Source organism: Orbicella faveolata, unplaced genomic scaffold (assembly GCF_042242905.1).
Source record: "Orbicella faveolata isolate gen_17 unplaced genomic scaffold, um_ofav_v1 contig_26, whole genome shotgun sequence".
NCBI lineage: Eukaryota > Metazoa > Cnidaria > Anthozoa > Scleractinia > Merulinidae > Orbicella > Orbicella faveolata.
The window spans coordinates 15,623,805-15,640,096 of NW_028301554.1; the positions used below are offsets into that span (position 1 = coordinate 15,623,805).

The window sequence follows — 16,292 nt, forward strand, 5'->3', positions numbered from 1 at the left end:
TAAAGACTTTGTTAATGACATTAACATAGAAAAACTTTGATAAACTGATTCTATAGTATCTAATAGTTTTAGATTTCGCCCTTGTCTCTTTGTTAAAACTAGTTTCTTGTCATGTTGTTTGAACAGCTTTTGTTACCAAAAAATAACAGATGCCAAAAATTTTATTCTTGATTTCATCAGGCCAAGGGTGACTGTAAACTGCGATGAAATTAGTTTTGATTTAGAAAGTTAGACTTAAGCAATATTTGAGTTAGAATTTGAGCTAATTTGCCTTAGAGCTAAATGTTGCGTGACATGGGTAGGAAATAACATTCCTTGATTGGCACCTGTCACTTCAAATGACTTGAAACTCCTGGTGTGAACTAAGATAGGTCCAATCTTTATTTGTGTGAAATACCAATAAAATTCAATGTATTCTGTAAGCAGGAGCGGTGTTTAAATTTGATGCTTATTTTAGTGACATTTTTTGGATTTTGGGCAAAAAACCAGAGGGGGTGGTCTAACTCCTAAGGGAAAAATCACCAAGCCGGCCCACTTTGTCTTTTAGAGTTGTTGGGTAGTAACTTCAATCTGGCAAAGTTTCATCCAAAAAGGAGAGATGGCATGTATCACCCCTGCCTGGTCCTCTGGTAAACTCGATCTTAATATTATAGGAACGTATGTACTTACGCTCACAATAAAAGTCAATCGTCGTCCAGTTCCCTTCGTTACACTCTCTTGTTCCATTCCCTACAACTCTGTAGCCAGGTATACAGCTTAAAACAATCGTTTCACCGCTGCGATAGAGATTCTTCATCTCTTTTGGTGCCACTGCATATTTTGTAGTGATCTCGGGTGACTTACAGCGTATGGCTAGAAAGGAAAAAATGACAAAAACCTTAACTCACTTCTAGAAAATGGCTTAAGCATTACATTTGCCCTTGTTAATTAAAGGGATAGACTGTTTCTCGATCCAACGCATGTGCAAGCCTTGGGGTGAGAACAAAGAAGCTTTTGCGCTCTCTTACAGAGTTACATGTAGTTCAGCAGTCACAGACCAAAATTATTTGTGCCAATAGATTGACTGGTGCCCAAATTTCACGAAACCTGCCAAAGAAAAATTTCTCGCAAGAGCTCACTTTCAATTGTTTTAGAAACATCGACATCAAATGGGCCAAGGTGATACCTTGGGCATTCGCCCAAACGTGAAACTCTCCTTTTAACGCTGTTCAGCAATAACGTTCCCCGAGTCTTGGTTCCTTACTGCACAAGCTTGAGGAAATGAGGGACTAGTGAGAGTTTTTTAAAGGCTCGATTTTGATTGGTTAAAGGAGTGAGCCATTTAACTTCTGACGGGCTTATGGGTGATTTGGTACAGGTACAATATTTTTTATCCTTTCATGCAGTAGAAAAAAAAAATGGGAGGTGTGTTTGTATGATATATTTTTTCTTGGTATAACATGCTTTTCTTGGGCTCCCTGAATGTGCGTATTTTTTTTCCGTCAATGTTCGTGAGCGTGAATTTTCTTTCTGGTACAACTATGCTTGCAAGATAATTTTGTCAAAATCCCCCCCCTCCCCTCCTCAAAAGTCGAATGGTCTACCCTTTAAAAACACTGAGTAGAAATGAGCGGAAGTAAAACCCAGCGACTCGATTTAGCCACGTGTCTGTCAGTTAGGCATGCAACATTTTCGGACGTCCGATCAGAACTTTCCAGGGTCACTAGTGCCCTGAACGCTGATCAAGGGGAAGGAAGACTGTGGGTACGAGGTTAGCAATTCAGTCCGACGCATAGTAACGGCCACCTCGCCGCAATAGCCACCTTTTTACAGCGGCCATTTAATTTTTCCTTCAGATTGGTCCTTGTAGAGTGGACAAATAATATTTTATATTATGGCTTAACTAAAGCCGAATTTAAAAGATGCCTAGTGGAAAAAGTTGTTCAATTAAAAAAAAAAATTAAGCAAAGGAGCCATTTGAAAACATGTTAAAACTCACATTTGTCGATACACTGGGATTCTCGGACTGCTCCTGGTTCGGTGTATGAATTTCGGAATGGGCACGTGACGCATTCAGTGCTTCCTTCATCTGGCTGGTATGTACCAACGGGGCACTGCGTACAAGTTCCATTTGCCAATCCATAGTAACCAGGGAGACAATAAACTAAATAAAGAAATTACACGGTGTTTCAAAGGCATGAGTCTTAGTTGTTTTCTCGCGAGAAATGATTCTAGGCTTTTTTATGAGAAAACCAGAATACACAGAGCTGTCCACATGGTACCTTGAATCCTCTGAAAGAAAGCAATTCCTTTCACTCCAAAATGCTTACTTTTTTTGTCTTTGCCTATAGCAAGTAAACATTAAGCTTTTCCACTCACCGAAGCTACAGCCCCTGAAGTGCTTGCTTTCCTGAAGAAGTTCGTCTTGCAAGATCGACTTCGGAGGCCGCCATTTTGAAACTGTCTTGGCAGTCAGGCCGTGTTTATGTGACGTCATTCCGCCCGACTCGAAATTGGCGGGAAGGAGAAAAACCTTCAACTGACTTGGCATCGTTCGCAACGTCAGCAAAATCTATTTTTTTCCAAGCGAGTATCCACTTCACTATCTTCAATGCTATCATTTCGGAGTTTGGAGCATTTTTGGCTCAAAATATTATGGCTCAAGAGCAGCCATAACCCAGAGTGGTAGTTAAAAGGCTCTTCGGAAGCCATTTAGACAAAAACTCTCGGATCGAATGACGTCAAGAAAACGCGGCCTGGCCGATGAGTACTGTTCACAATGGCGCCAACGATGTTCGAATTTCATAAGGAAAACCTGCACTTTAGAGGCTGAAACTTCGGTGAGTGGCTGAACTTAGTGCAAGGTTTTTATTAGCGCTGACAAAAAATATATGTTTTTTGGAGTGACCTCCTTTAAGTCCTTTAGTCTCAGATGCAAGAAGTCCTCTGATAGTATAACCCATCGCACATTAGTCCATTTGCATCCTTGCATGATGTTAAGAGTCCTTTAAAGTTTATTTGATGACTACATCGAGTTTGTTCCATATTCTCAATATGTATAAAGAGTTAAGCCAAGAGGTTTTTCAGACAAAAGCAAACCCCATGGGTTTTTTCGGATGTCTATACGGTTCGAGGAATCAGCGGAACGTTCCTTACGATGATCTCCATAAATGCGTGCGCGTTAATACTACATGCTTTACTTTTACTTTTTCTAGTCTGATTTGTGTACAAGAAGGATTTTAAAATTCAGTGGGTCAATACGAAGACTTGTGCGTATAATTTAAAAGAAAATATCTAACCTTCAACGTTTAATGCCTTCAATATAACTTAAGTATAGGCTCATACGAAGGTTCACAAGGGTCAAACACCGGACGAGAGGAAGTTGTCGAGTATGTCACTTATTTTGCTTCTGTGTTGATGAAAAAAGAATAAAGCTTTGGAAGACCTTTGTTTTCTAACAGGGGACAACTAACACAAAGCCGTGACAAATGATAACATATCCTGTGCATGTCCGCAAAGTGAGCGTGTTACTGAAGTCACAGCAAGGAGAAAACATATCACCTTGTGATCAGGACATACGAAATTGTCCACAATAAGCGGGTGGGATAGCCTGAAATGCCAGTCATCTCCCGCCCTCTGCCTGACGGCGGGAGATGACTGACATTTCATACTACGGATGGAGTTTCATTGTATAATTTTTTGAAGGAATTAATAAGGAGTGACCATTAAATCGTTCACTTACCACATAAAAATCCATTTTCATGACGGCTCGTTCCAATTGGGCACCATTGAGGGAGGATCCCAAATGCAAGGCTCTCCTTGTCACTACTGATTGACAAATTTTTCCAGTTAAACGTTATGCTTCTATCCTCTAAGGAGAAGTAAAGTTCCTTCAAACTGTTTCCCATGCGTCGTCTCGACATCGAGAAACTGTTCAATACTTCGAGCTTTTCCCCCTCGTGTATGGAGGATACGTCACCATGAACGACAAGAAAAATAGAAGCATCAGGGAAAGGGTGGTAGTGTTTATTTTCAATTCTTTCCACTGACCAGCTCAAGCGCTCTAACATTTCTCGAGCGATGTATTCAAAAACCGCTGAGTCGACGTGCTGAGCTTTTCTTGACGGGCTTTTATTGCAGCGTGGCCTGTTGTTTCCCGGAGATGATGTAGATATGCATTGTTTCAGCTTCAGGCTCACTGCAATTCTTGGAATACCCGAAGCAAATCTTGAGACGTCCAATCTGGCCAACCTGCTTTGCACTTCACCATGCAAATTGGATACGTTGCAAAAGTAAAAGCCAGCGTTAGCTGTTGTTAGGTTGGTCAATCGTAGAATTCGCCCTGTTGTCTTTATGTGAACCACTTCCTGTTTCTGTGCCTTCATGGGAATAAAGAACCACTCTGTTAATGGCCGAGGGACCCCGAAACTTTTGCATTCTATTAAATATACTTCATCTCCAACAAGCCCCTTGCCATCAGGCGGCTGTTTCGTAATAATTGGCCTTTGATGCACCTCCACAATGGTGACATTGGAAACGGTTTTTCCTCTCTTGTTGGAAGCTTGACACTTGTACACCCCTTCACTTTGTTTGGTGGCATTTCGCAGTTCAAGTGTGGTGCTGTTAGTTTCCTCTAATGGCAGGTCATTCTTTATCCACAAGTACTCTACCTCTAGTGTGCTTTTAGCTTCACACGTCAAATTTACAGTTTCACCGAGGATTACAAAGAAGTGCACCGGGGAATTCCTCACAATTTCTGGTTTCGTACCACAAAGTATGATGTCGTCGCGGCTAGTGGTAATCAGCACTTGTGCTCGCAATACCATGTCCTCCAGAGTAGATATGTCATGGTTCTCTTTCAGCATGCTATTGATGATCCGTTCTAATGATTTAAGCATTGCTTTTATTTCGATTGCACGGGGATGATGTTCCATTTCATACATCTCTTCTAAACTGTCGAAGAAGAAGTCCGTACAATCCTGAATCCCTGAACATTCTGTGAAATTTTTGGCCCATGATAAGACATTTAAGAATTCACGAACCTCGTCTAAGGTATTGCTCCATGAAATCGTTCCGGAACTATTGATCTGGACGTCCTTTAAAGACTGAATTATATCGCTAAAGGATGCTCGAATCTGCTGTTGTGGGCCTGATATAGAATCATCAAAGTTCTCTTCTACACCAGTGAGTTTCTCTAAGTCTCTTATTCCTGCAGACATGGTTTTCTCAAGTTCTTTCGTACTTTTGATGGCAAAATCCAGCGATTCAACGATATCAGCAAAGAAAATATGAGCTTGGTATGAAAATAGGCAATCGTGTTGTTCAAGAGGAAACTCATCGCTATTTATCTTCGGCACAACCAGCTCTTGCCTGGCGGACCTTCGTCTTCTAGACCTTGAACGGGATGTCCCAAAGAGATTCTCAACAATCAATTTCGATGCTGCAGCTAAAGAATCGTTTTCTCGTCTAAAATCAATTGAAAACTGAATTGCTTTGTGCGACCCTTCAAATGTTCTAACGTTCGCCGTCAGTGGTAACCGAGATTTCGTCGACGACCTGATCATTGACACCGAAAATGTTAGATTCTCGATGGAGACAAGCACCTTTCCTCCAAGATTCCTAATTTGTTCACCAATATTCAGTCCCAGTTTCTCGCGCAGTGTTACTTTTGTGAGATTAATGGAGTCTTTGGCAAATTTACATTGCTTTAGCCGAGCTTGAGCAAGCTCTAATTGCTTTGTAGCTACATCAAAGTTTATTTTTGCCTTGCTGGCTTCCAACTGAGCAATAGTAGCCAGTTCTCCTTTTTTACTCATATTTCGAAATACATCATAAAAGATCTCGTTTAATTTGTTATAATTTTTCTTCCGTGAAGACATCTCACTTAAACACTGCAGGTTATGGGAAACGCAACTAGGATCTACAATCTTGGCTTTTCCACCAACGTCGCTTTTGGAGCATAAAGTGGGTCTTGTATAACCAGAAACTAAAGATTCGGTCTTATATTCACACTTGAATTCCGCCATCTTTATCTTTTTAGGTATGATCCTGGTTTCTATAATATCATGTTTTTCTATTTTTTTTTCACCAGTAGGTTTCTTTTCTAGGTAACTATCGCAACCAATAATTACGTCCTTAAGTGTGACCAGTAAACCAACCGAAAACGTGATAGCACCAGCTAAAGGACTTACAGCGGAAAGCCCAATTCCAGTATTTGCTATAGCTGCCCCAGGAATAACAGTATTTCCACAGTTAGAATGGGGTACGACTTCATAAATGTAAATTGTTTCTTCCTGTTGTCTACGCTTTTCAGTTAGCTCTTGTACTTCCAATTCTTTTTCCTCTTTGATACAGTCTGGCACTTCATAGTTCACAACGACCTCATCTTGACATACCTGCGGTATGCTAATGTTAGTCACAATGTAACTGCAGTTTTGTATGTCACATGTTTCCTTACTTGTAAACGTTAGAAATTGCTTCAGTCGGAGTTGAGACTTACTATTTTTATACTTATAGTAAATGTTTTGGAGTTCCCAGTCTTTTTCTTTCTTTTCCTTGTCTGCTTCATTCAAAATATGAGTCTTTTCTCTCACCAACTTCTCTGCTGATTGCACTCTTTGTTCCGAAAGAAGCAGCGATTTATTACAGTTTTGTACTCGTTTGGCAGCTTTCTCTGCAAGATATTGGGCAAAGTCAATTACTTTTTCCTGAAGGGATGTTGAAAGTAGGGAGGAGTTCATCATCCTTCCTTCAACTGTAAAACTCAAGGATTTCCATTCCACAGCGTGTTTAGTCTCTGCTATGACCTTCATATCTGCCATGTATTTAGTGAAAATCTTTCCCTGCATTTGAAATGACAGCTGTGTCTTGTTCAAGGTTACATTTACGCTTTGATTAGCGCCAAACAATTGAACTTCTCCTGCAAAGTGTGCTGTGGCTGTGTCAGAGTCTCTTGGAAAGACCATATTTATGGCTTCTCCCTTTGGAATTGTCAAAATGTTCCCTTCGCTTAATGACATTCTACTCAGAACATTTGCCTTTGTGTGGAACATTGAAAAATATGGCGCATTAGGAAAACAGCTTCTTTCGGCAAGATAGTCAATCGTCGTGGTCAAATCATTAAAGCACAGTTGATTTATGCAAAGATTGGTCTGAAGTTGCAGGCTTATCCCTTGAAAACGTGTTTGAACGTATTCCCCTCCAAGGTTGACATGAAAAGGTTTCGGGAAGTTTGCCGGCTGGATTTCGAAAATCATGCGCAAGAGGGAGAAGTCATTGCTAGAAAAAGTCATTGGCGTTATAAAGTCTACGACTTTTTTCAAGTATTCCATCCTACTGTTAATCTGTTTGGCAAGAGTAAGGCTTCGCGTTACGTTCATTCTTTCACCATCCACCACCATATTCATTTCTTGTATTAAGTCGTTGAGTTTTTGTGCCATTTCCAGAGGACGTTCAATAACAACTTTAACTTTGGGTGAAATCGAATTTGCTTTCTGGAAGACGTTTTGTACTTTTGGTATGAACGATGTGAGGTCTTTTAAAAATCGTTTAATCTCCCTGATGTTGAGGATTTTGTTTTGCACGCCTCCGTTAAGTGACACGAGAATCGCTAAGCGTATTGGTTCAGTCTGTATTGGCAGAATGTAAGTTGAAAAAGGACTGTTATCCAGCTGGTTGTAGATAGATTCTCCCAATGTGATGAAGATTCCTTGGACCTTCCTGTTGCAAGGTTTTCGTCCTAATGTTGAGAAAAGCAAAATGTAAGACTAAACGAGATGGAGTTTGTCGTAGGGATGCTTTATAGGCTTTTTGCCCTTGGATATATCGCGGGGAAAAAAATTAACAGTACGGACCGAGAAGACGAGGTTGGTAAGATATCTATTATATCTCTAATGTGCATCTGACGGGTTCCAGAAACCATTACAAGTCACGCGGAACGGCTTCAAGTGATTGACCTAAGTCATAAGCGCGTTTTGATACACATTATCAAAACTTTAAGAAACGAAGATCTTACACTTTTATTTGCCATGGACGTTAAGAAAACGTAGCGAGAAATCGTGAGACATTTTGGTGACAAAAATAGCTTTAAATTTTGGCGGCGGACCCTATAACGAATGCGACCCAAAAATTGACCAACCTGCAATGCTCGTAGTAACTGACAGATTCTGTGTACCTATTGACTGAGGGCGGGACATCTACAAAAAAGATTCCACACTAAAAAGCTTCTTATTTATTTATTACCCAGGCAGTGAGGCCTGGGTTTAAATTTCGGCTCTCCTTTGTCGGGCGATCCGACTAAAAGTTTACCCTCGTATTTCGTATCAAAGCTCAGACACGTGCAATGGGCAATACCGCAGACACGTAATAAAGGCTCAACGTTCTTTCCACGATGGTCTCCACGATGTCGAATGCGATGCCAAAGGGAAAGATATTTCGAATATGTTAACAAATGGTGCCAGCTTTTCTACGTTCAAACATACAGACCCACACACTGTTCGCGGTAGATCCACTCTAAAAGATGGCGTAGTCAATGGGCGTATATTCCGATACGGGTCGTTCCGCGAACTCAAAATAGTAAAAGAATCAAATGACTTAGCGAAGGTCTTACTAGAACCAGACCAGAAATCAAATGAGTTATCAATGAACAGAAAATGTGGACAGAGATTCACTACAGCCGACAGAAGAACATTTACGAAAGTTTTAAGTGCTGATAAAGACAAGGTGCGTCGTAATCAAACTCTAGGAAACGTCAACAAAGATGCTATGTTTGACTGCAAAAGTGGCTTTTTTTCAGAGTGAAGATTAACGTAATTTACATTTACATAGTAATTGTGATATTTATTAGACCTTTATCATTTATTATGTTTTTGCTCAAACAGATCTAGAGTACATTATCAGCTGTTATTTTCATCTGTGTATTATATTCGCACGGAATGTTTGCGTGGTATCAAATAACATGGTGTCAAATAAATGTGTAGTCATATATTTTTTAAAATTACCTTTTCTTCGGAGTTTTTAGTTTTATGAGATATAAGGCCCTTTAGGAACTTGACGTTTTGCAACGTGTTAGCTCGATAAGGTTCTTCGTTTTATAACAGGGCACGTTTGAGTTTCCAAGCTTTTGCATTGCGTGACATTAAATGCCTGCCCGAGAAGGTTGTAGCGTAGGTCAAAAAAGATGAGTTATCGCTTTAGTTTTTGCTGACTGAACAATCCTTGCACTAGAAGAAGTATTAATTTCAACGTGTCGAAACTCTAGAGCAATAACTTTTCGTTTCAATTGCAAAACTCAATGACAGATGTTTCTGTTACTTTACGTCTGCCATATTTGAGCCCCTTGCAAAGCTCTATATATTTGGGTGAAACACTTCTCCGGATAACGCGCGAATGAAAAACTGCAGAAACTTAAAGTGCCTATGAAGTAAAAAATAATTGCTGCTGATTTGAAAGGCTTTTCAAAGTAAAGAAGAATGGCGTTCTCCTTTTTGGAATATCTTTTTTCGTTTTAGAGATATTCACGTTTTTGTATTATAAGTGATGACGTCATAGGTGGTTCCACTAAAACAGTTCAATACTCAATCAAGAATATCTCTAGAAATATTAAAGCAGTGTTCTTTAAACTTGGCACCAGAAATGTACATCACAAAATAAACAAAATGACACCCGTCGTGCCGTTGCCATGACAACAGTTATGCCGCTGGTCTCGTTTTAATTAAAACTAACATTACCAGATTTTATCTTAAAGGATCATCCACTCCCAACAATCTAATGGGGAGAGTTAAGACAATATGGGAATCATGTGTGTTCCCAGCAAGACCCTCTGTCCCTTTTCGAAGGGTTGCAAACTGGCATATTTGGTTTTTCACTGAAAGAGACTGGAGCCAAAAGTGTTGCCATGGCAACAACACAGAAGGTGTCATTCTGTTTCTTTTGTGATGCACATTTGTGGTGCCAAGTTTGAAGAACACTGCTCCAATATTTCTAGAGATATTCTTGATTCAGTGTTTTACTGTTCAAGTGGAACCACCTATGACGTCATCACTTTCCTCATTTGCATAATACAAAAACGTAAATATCTCTAGAACGAAAAAAGATATTCTAAAAAGGGAAACGTCATTCTTCTTTACTTTGATAAGCCTTTCAACTAAGCAGCAATTAATTTTTACTTCATAGGCACTTTAATTCTTTGGTCATCATGTCCCAGATTCTTGACTTTTCTTACTGAATGCTTATGATTTTTAGTTCATGAATTAGGAACAATAATGACAGTATCAAGTTCATACAAAAGATGAAAACGAAATGGCATTCTACACGATCAACACTGAATCTAAAATCGTCGAGTCTTTGGGCAAATATCTATCTTTGTGTAGCTGTAATACACCATCAAGTGTGTACAGCAATGCGAGCTACAGAGGTCATTGTGTTACTCTGTGTCATGACATAATTTGAAACAAATCGTATACATAGTATTGATCCTGCTCAAACAATCAGGACACCATGTGATCAAGTTGACATCATGTATTTTGGTGAAGATGCTGGAAAACAATGTGTTGCTATGAGTTTGAGTGCTTTGATTTACGATGAGATAGAAGGAACACATAGCTGCCCGGGCATAGCTGTAAAAAGACGTGGTACAAATTATGGAGATGGTAATCAATATTGTATTCAACACTGTCACAATGTGCAGGGCAGGTGTATTTAATGCAATCAGAATTACCGTCAATGATTGGAGGTCGCCATATGTCTCTAATGTCTGAGGAAAATAATTTAACAGCTTAATTATAGTGAAAGCTGCACTGGTAATGTAAATCATTGTGATTCAATAATTGAGGGATATCAGTACAGTGTGTCTAAAGACAGGGCGTTTGAATCACTCTTGACACAAAATTATTCTTCATATATTCTGAGAGTAAAATGTATTGGTGTCAGCATGAGTATCTATCATACTTATAATGGGAGTTATAAGATGTATGATTCTCATGCAAGAGACAAATATGGTAGAGGCCATCTCTCAGGTACATGTGTACTATTAGAAGTAACATCCATTCAGGGCTTAGTACAGTATTTCCAGACTATACACTCTCTCGGTGACAATTATGAACTCAGAGGAGTGTACAAAGGCTTCAAAAAAGTTCAGGCTTCGGGAGTAATCATCGTTTTAATGTGACAGTCCTGTTTCGTATGGTCCAAAATTATAAGGACCACACTTATCAGGCAACTTAAATGACTAGCCTGTAAAACTGGAAAGACACCGCTGCTCACCGCAAATGATCAACACTCGTAGCTAAAAATGGTTTTTTGAAATATAACAACTTTAAGCTAAACTTAAGGGTGTTTTTAGCAGGTCATACTGTTGCTATGGTAACCAATTGTGTCATGAACATGATTCTGACGTGTTGGGCAGTTTTTTGGTACCATGATCGCAGCATTAACTGATAAAGAGTGGTAATGATGACCCAACAGAGTTTACGCCTTGGAAAGTGCTGGAAACGTTTTTGAGCCACCTTAAAGTAAAGACATTATGACCTTACTGTTTGTAGCCATTCGAGCGTACGCACTCAAAAAGAAGGTGTCATATTTTTTTCTCCCAAATGAAGTGCGTCTGTGGCGTTAAATTTGGCTTTCTTTTCTCTTTCTGTGCTGTGAAGTCTTTGCGAATGTGGCTAAGATATGAGGCGGGAAACAGTTTTTGTTGAAGAGTGGAGTTGGATGAAATTAGTTTTTTTTGGCGAAGGAGGGGTCCGACGTACTCTTTAAGTATATATTACCAATTCTAAACTGTCCTCTCCAAGTAATAATTGTACAGTCCCTGAAAGGTCAAACTCAGAGAGTACTGACTCGTACTATCGTAGGACGTTTCTGAACGGAATGTCCTGTCTTTTTTTCTATGCTAGCAAATGGGGTGTTACGTTCTGCAACGCATTTGGTAGGAGAGAGTTTTCTTTCAAGGAACTGTTACCCTTGTAAGTAGTCAAAGTAAGCGAGCTTCAAAGGTTATGACATAAACGATGCCTTAATGACTTTAGATACGAAATAGGTAATAGATATCTGTTATTTATTTATGATTTCCTGAATTAAATTAGAAAAAAAATTACTACAATGTGTAAATAGTGTCGCCAATTAGATTTTTAAAACTAAATACCGTCTGACACTAAAAGTCTTTCTTTCTTTTTCTCTCTCTTTCTGTTCCTGCACGTGTTTCTCTTTTCTCTGATGTTAATCAAGTACAAATCGGACGTTCGTACGTTATAAACGCATCTTACCTCCCAAGATTGCTTTTCCGTTAATCTTAGATGATGTGAGTTCCAAGACAAAGTCTTTCCTTAGTGCCCTACCAGTAATATTTACAAACGCTCTTCCTTTGTACTGCATCTCCATCCGCTGAGACATTCGATCGGTAAACAGCTGTTAAAGAGTAAACTGGAATTACATGTACAGTGGAGTCTCTGTAATAAGGTTGACACATTCGGAAACAGTGTCAACGTTTCTCCCATCAATACCTTTTGAAAAGTTAAAAATATAAGAAAAAACAACACTTGAATTATATCATCCAGCCAAAATACTTACTGCATCAATATTTCTGGATTTGATGGTAGTCTCACCATTCATCTTAAAAGTCACGAAGAGCTGTTTAGGTATTTCCATTCTCCAGTCGACTCTTCCTTTTAGCCACACATTGTAGCTTAACGGCGATAACTTCTGTAGATTCATTCCATTCCAAATCATTCCCTTGACAAAATTAGAGGTTTCCTTGTTGTTAAGAAATCCAATTGAATCTACGCTGAGGTCAAGTCCACAGGTGTCTTTCATGTCTCGAAACACATTCAGATTAGATTTTAGAAGCTGAGCCTGACTTTTGGGGAAGTTAATGAATAAACCAGATTTGCAGATATTTATGGCGAAGCAGGTTCTTCCGTCCGCGGATAAGGGTATTTCGTTTTGTTCAACACGCACTTTGTAGTTGACGGCAGGACGATAGTAGGCTAGGTTGTCTGCTGCATTTATGGGAAATCCTAAACAGTGTTTCAAATCAGATGCCAGAGTGACGGCAATGTTTTGAATGTCAAAATTTTGGTTGGTCTCACTGACTGTTACTGTAAGCCACTCTGGTGCTATTGCTGAAAGGGCGTGCATAAACGACGAGACAAACGCGTCGCTGTCTATTAGTTCAAGCAGATTATTTGAATCTGCAATTTCTGAGTAACATTTACCATTTTTTTGATATTGAAGTGGAAATGTATTGAACGTGGACGTCACTGCAATTCCAGTTTCAATCATCTCATCCCGAGAAACATGAAGTTTGTTTAGATTTAAACCAATTAGCGACAATGGAATAGTTTGGTTGTTGACTGCTAAAAGGTGTACGACACCATTCGTAGATCGAGGTGTGCCCGTCCACGGTGCAGTAGATATAAGACGTAGGTCACACGAAAAGTTTTCGTTTGTTTCGTGTTTCTCACAGCCAATAGGTAGCTCTCCCTTCATCAGAAACAATTTTGTGTTGTGGTTGGAGATTTCTGGTGCAATAAAGAGCGCGCTTCTCTCAGGAGTCTCGAACTCCTGTTCATTTTCTCCCTCAAGGATATAAGTTATTGCTTGGATTCCTGGTTTTGCTCCTTCTACTGTAAATGCTTCCTTTCGTTTCGGAAATGGTATTTCAATTGATGATGGGTGGATAGTAACTCCATCTTCCGAGGTCAAGAACACCCTCAGGTGTTTTGATGGACGTGCGAGGACAGCAAGAGCTTTAGAGCTAATATTTAGACGTAGCTTTGGAAAGATTGGCGTGTTGACGAAACCAGTTTCACACCTACTACCTTTGTATCCAGTTTTTTCACAATTGCAAATGAAACTGTGGTCGTCTAAGGTTAAGCACTTCCCTTCATGTCTGCATGGACTTGGTTGACAAGTCTTAATCTCTGTCATTGAAAAACAAAACGGGGTTTATCAATACAAGAAACTCGGTAGATTTGTGATGACATAGATATTGTGTTGACACTCCTTTGTGAGGCCAAAGACTTTTTGTCCAGATCGACGATTGTCCACTCTTAGGATAAAGAAGGCGGTATCGCTTTAACCTTACCCATATGAGCAAACATCTCTGCTCCTAAGTTGCCAACCTGTTTCTAAGGGGAACTACTATTAACCTTGAAGATAACTAAATTGAGGCAAAGCCCTTGTTATTAGTTTCTTAAAACCATAAGCGAAAACCATTGACAACTATTGACAACTCGATGCCTCACTGTTCCATTTGACCTAAACCCCCTTTACCCTAAAAGTAAACAATCTACCGCAAGATTACCTTCACAAGAAAACCGTCCAATAGTCCAGGAGACTGAATCACCCTTCGAATTGAGGCTACATTCTGCTCGTCTGTCTCCGCGCAATACAAACCCTCGGCGACATCCGAAGTAGCAAGTTGAACTGAGGGAAGTAAAACAGGGAACTGAAAGAGTTTGACTCGGAAGCAAGGTCGTCAGCTTTTCACAATGCTTTGCTAAAAGAAAGATAAACAGTCCTTGCTGAATGACTTTATAATGGCGTTACAGTTTTATTCGTCCAACATTATCGACTGAGTTAGCCAAGTGTTTGGTTAGACTACGAGTAGTCCTTCTTTCGCTGGTCGCGCGAGATCCTGGCGCGCTCCTCACCTCCAGGATTTCGCGCGGCCATTGTTTTCTCGCGGTTTTCTTTCGCGTCACGCACGACGGACTAAGCGAAAGAGGGACTACTCGTAGTCTAGTGTTTAGCAGGTACGCCGTTAAATAATGAGCAAACATGTTATGGCATAAGCGTATAAAGCTCCCGGACGGGAAGCGGGCTACGCACGTTTGCAAGAAGTTCTGTCTCCACTCCAACTTGAAGATGGTAAGCAAGCTCTAGACTGAGATCCCAACAGATCGTATCCGGGATTGCAAGAAAATGTACAGTTGGCACCAGTGGCATTTCCAGAACAGGTCATTCCGCCTTGCCATGGTGGATCAATCTCTACACAAGGTTGAGCTGTGGAAACAATTAATCAAACACTGGAGATTGATGTAGCTTGCATGTGGTCTAGGGACTCTCGCGGAAGGGGAGGGTGTGATCCTCATGTATGTATCTGAAAAGCATTTTTTTCCCATATAGCTATAAAATGTCTATCGTATGTAGACAACCAACGTTTCATATTGTGGCTACGTATCGTAGTATATAGCAAGCAACACACGACTTCTTTTCGAATAAGGCCTTTCTAAGCGCTTACAATTCAATGCTTCTATAAATTCTTGAACCAGTCTATTGATTGGCCATTACCCGATCGACATGTTTGCTAAAATGATTCGGGTCAACACTTGTTTAAGATCAAGGCTCCTCTAGAGATATAAAATAAATTTTACTAGCATTATTCATTGCTTCTTCTTTCCTGAAAATAAATAGCTCAAGTTTGCTGGGCATACTTTCCAGCTTTCCTCGACAGTTAGATATTGAGTGGAAATCCGACATAGCGGCGGCTTGATTTGAGTGTGTGTTTCATGATCGATCCTTTATCTCTTTACAACACTACAATGCTAGAAAACATACCTTTTTGGCGTAATTTTGACAATTTTCACAGGATTTCTATCCGCTACAATTTACTCCAATCTAAATCGAATAACGTCCGTCCGAACAGCAAACGTCTAACCTCAAACCGCAGTGAGACGTTTGCGGTAAACGTGGATCAAGAGGTCTCTACTGTTTAACAAATTATGTTAACGTTTCCCGCCAGGATCTTCCAGGCATGTTCTGGTTGACGTTTCAATATTCCTTTGTTTTCAACAACATCATTTTCAATTAATAGGTCGAAAAAATGAATAAACGCGACAAAGTTATTGGTTGCCCCCACTGAACAAAGACGATAGGATCAGTGCCTTTCTACAAACGGCAAAAAAATACCAGGTAATTGCTTATTTGCCAAAAAATAATAACCAATTTGTAGAAAAAGGATTACTTTATTCGATTTCAGCATTTTTACGTGGCATAAAATAAAATTCAAGGCAATATAGCTTGAGGTAAATGACTTGTGAAAACCTACCTCTTCACGTTCAAAACGTAAGTCGAAAACTTCAAACGTGACGTCTGGATCTGTTTACGTGACCTTTAGCCGTTTGCCGTTTGCGGTAAACGTGGATCTAAAGGTCTCTATTTGCTAACACTGGAGACTGTGTAGCGAGTTGAAAACACGACGCAGTGTTTTGATATGTATTTTTGATTAGCATAGTTTTTTTACGATTTTATTCTTTATGTTCAGAGTCTGTCTTATTTGGAAGTGCAGAATTCTCCTAAAGGTTCTTGATGAC

At 39.8% G+C, this 16,292-nt stretch overlaps 1 protein-coding gene across 1 annotated transcript in view; it reads right to left on the reverse strand.

Annotated features, from left to right (window-relative positions):
- Positions 1-16,292, reverse strand: part of LOC110044115 (uncharacterized) — a 169,446-nt gene that overhangs the window by 12,577 nt on the left and 140,577 nt on the right. The window contains exons 12-18 of the mRNA XM_089296221.1: positions 14,809-14,982; positions 14,282-14,476; positions 12,547-13,898; positions 12,243-12,384; positions 3,722-7,717; positions 1,979-2,143; positions 670-852 (exon numbers count right to left, since the gene is read on the reverse strand). Of these exons, the coding sequence (XP_089152347.1) occupies positions 670-852; positions 1,979-2,143; positions 3,722-7,717; positions 12,243-12,384; positions 12,547-13,898; positions 14,282-14,476; positions 14,809-14,982 (6,207 nt within the window). The remainder of the gene's footprint in view (positions 1-669; positions 853-1,978; positions 2,144-3,721; positions 7,718-12,242; positions 12,385-12,546; positions 13,899-14,281; positions 14,477-14,808; positions 14,983-16,292) is intronic.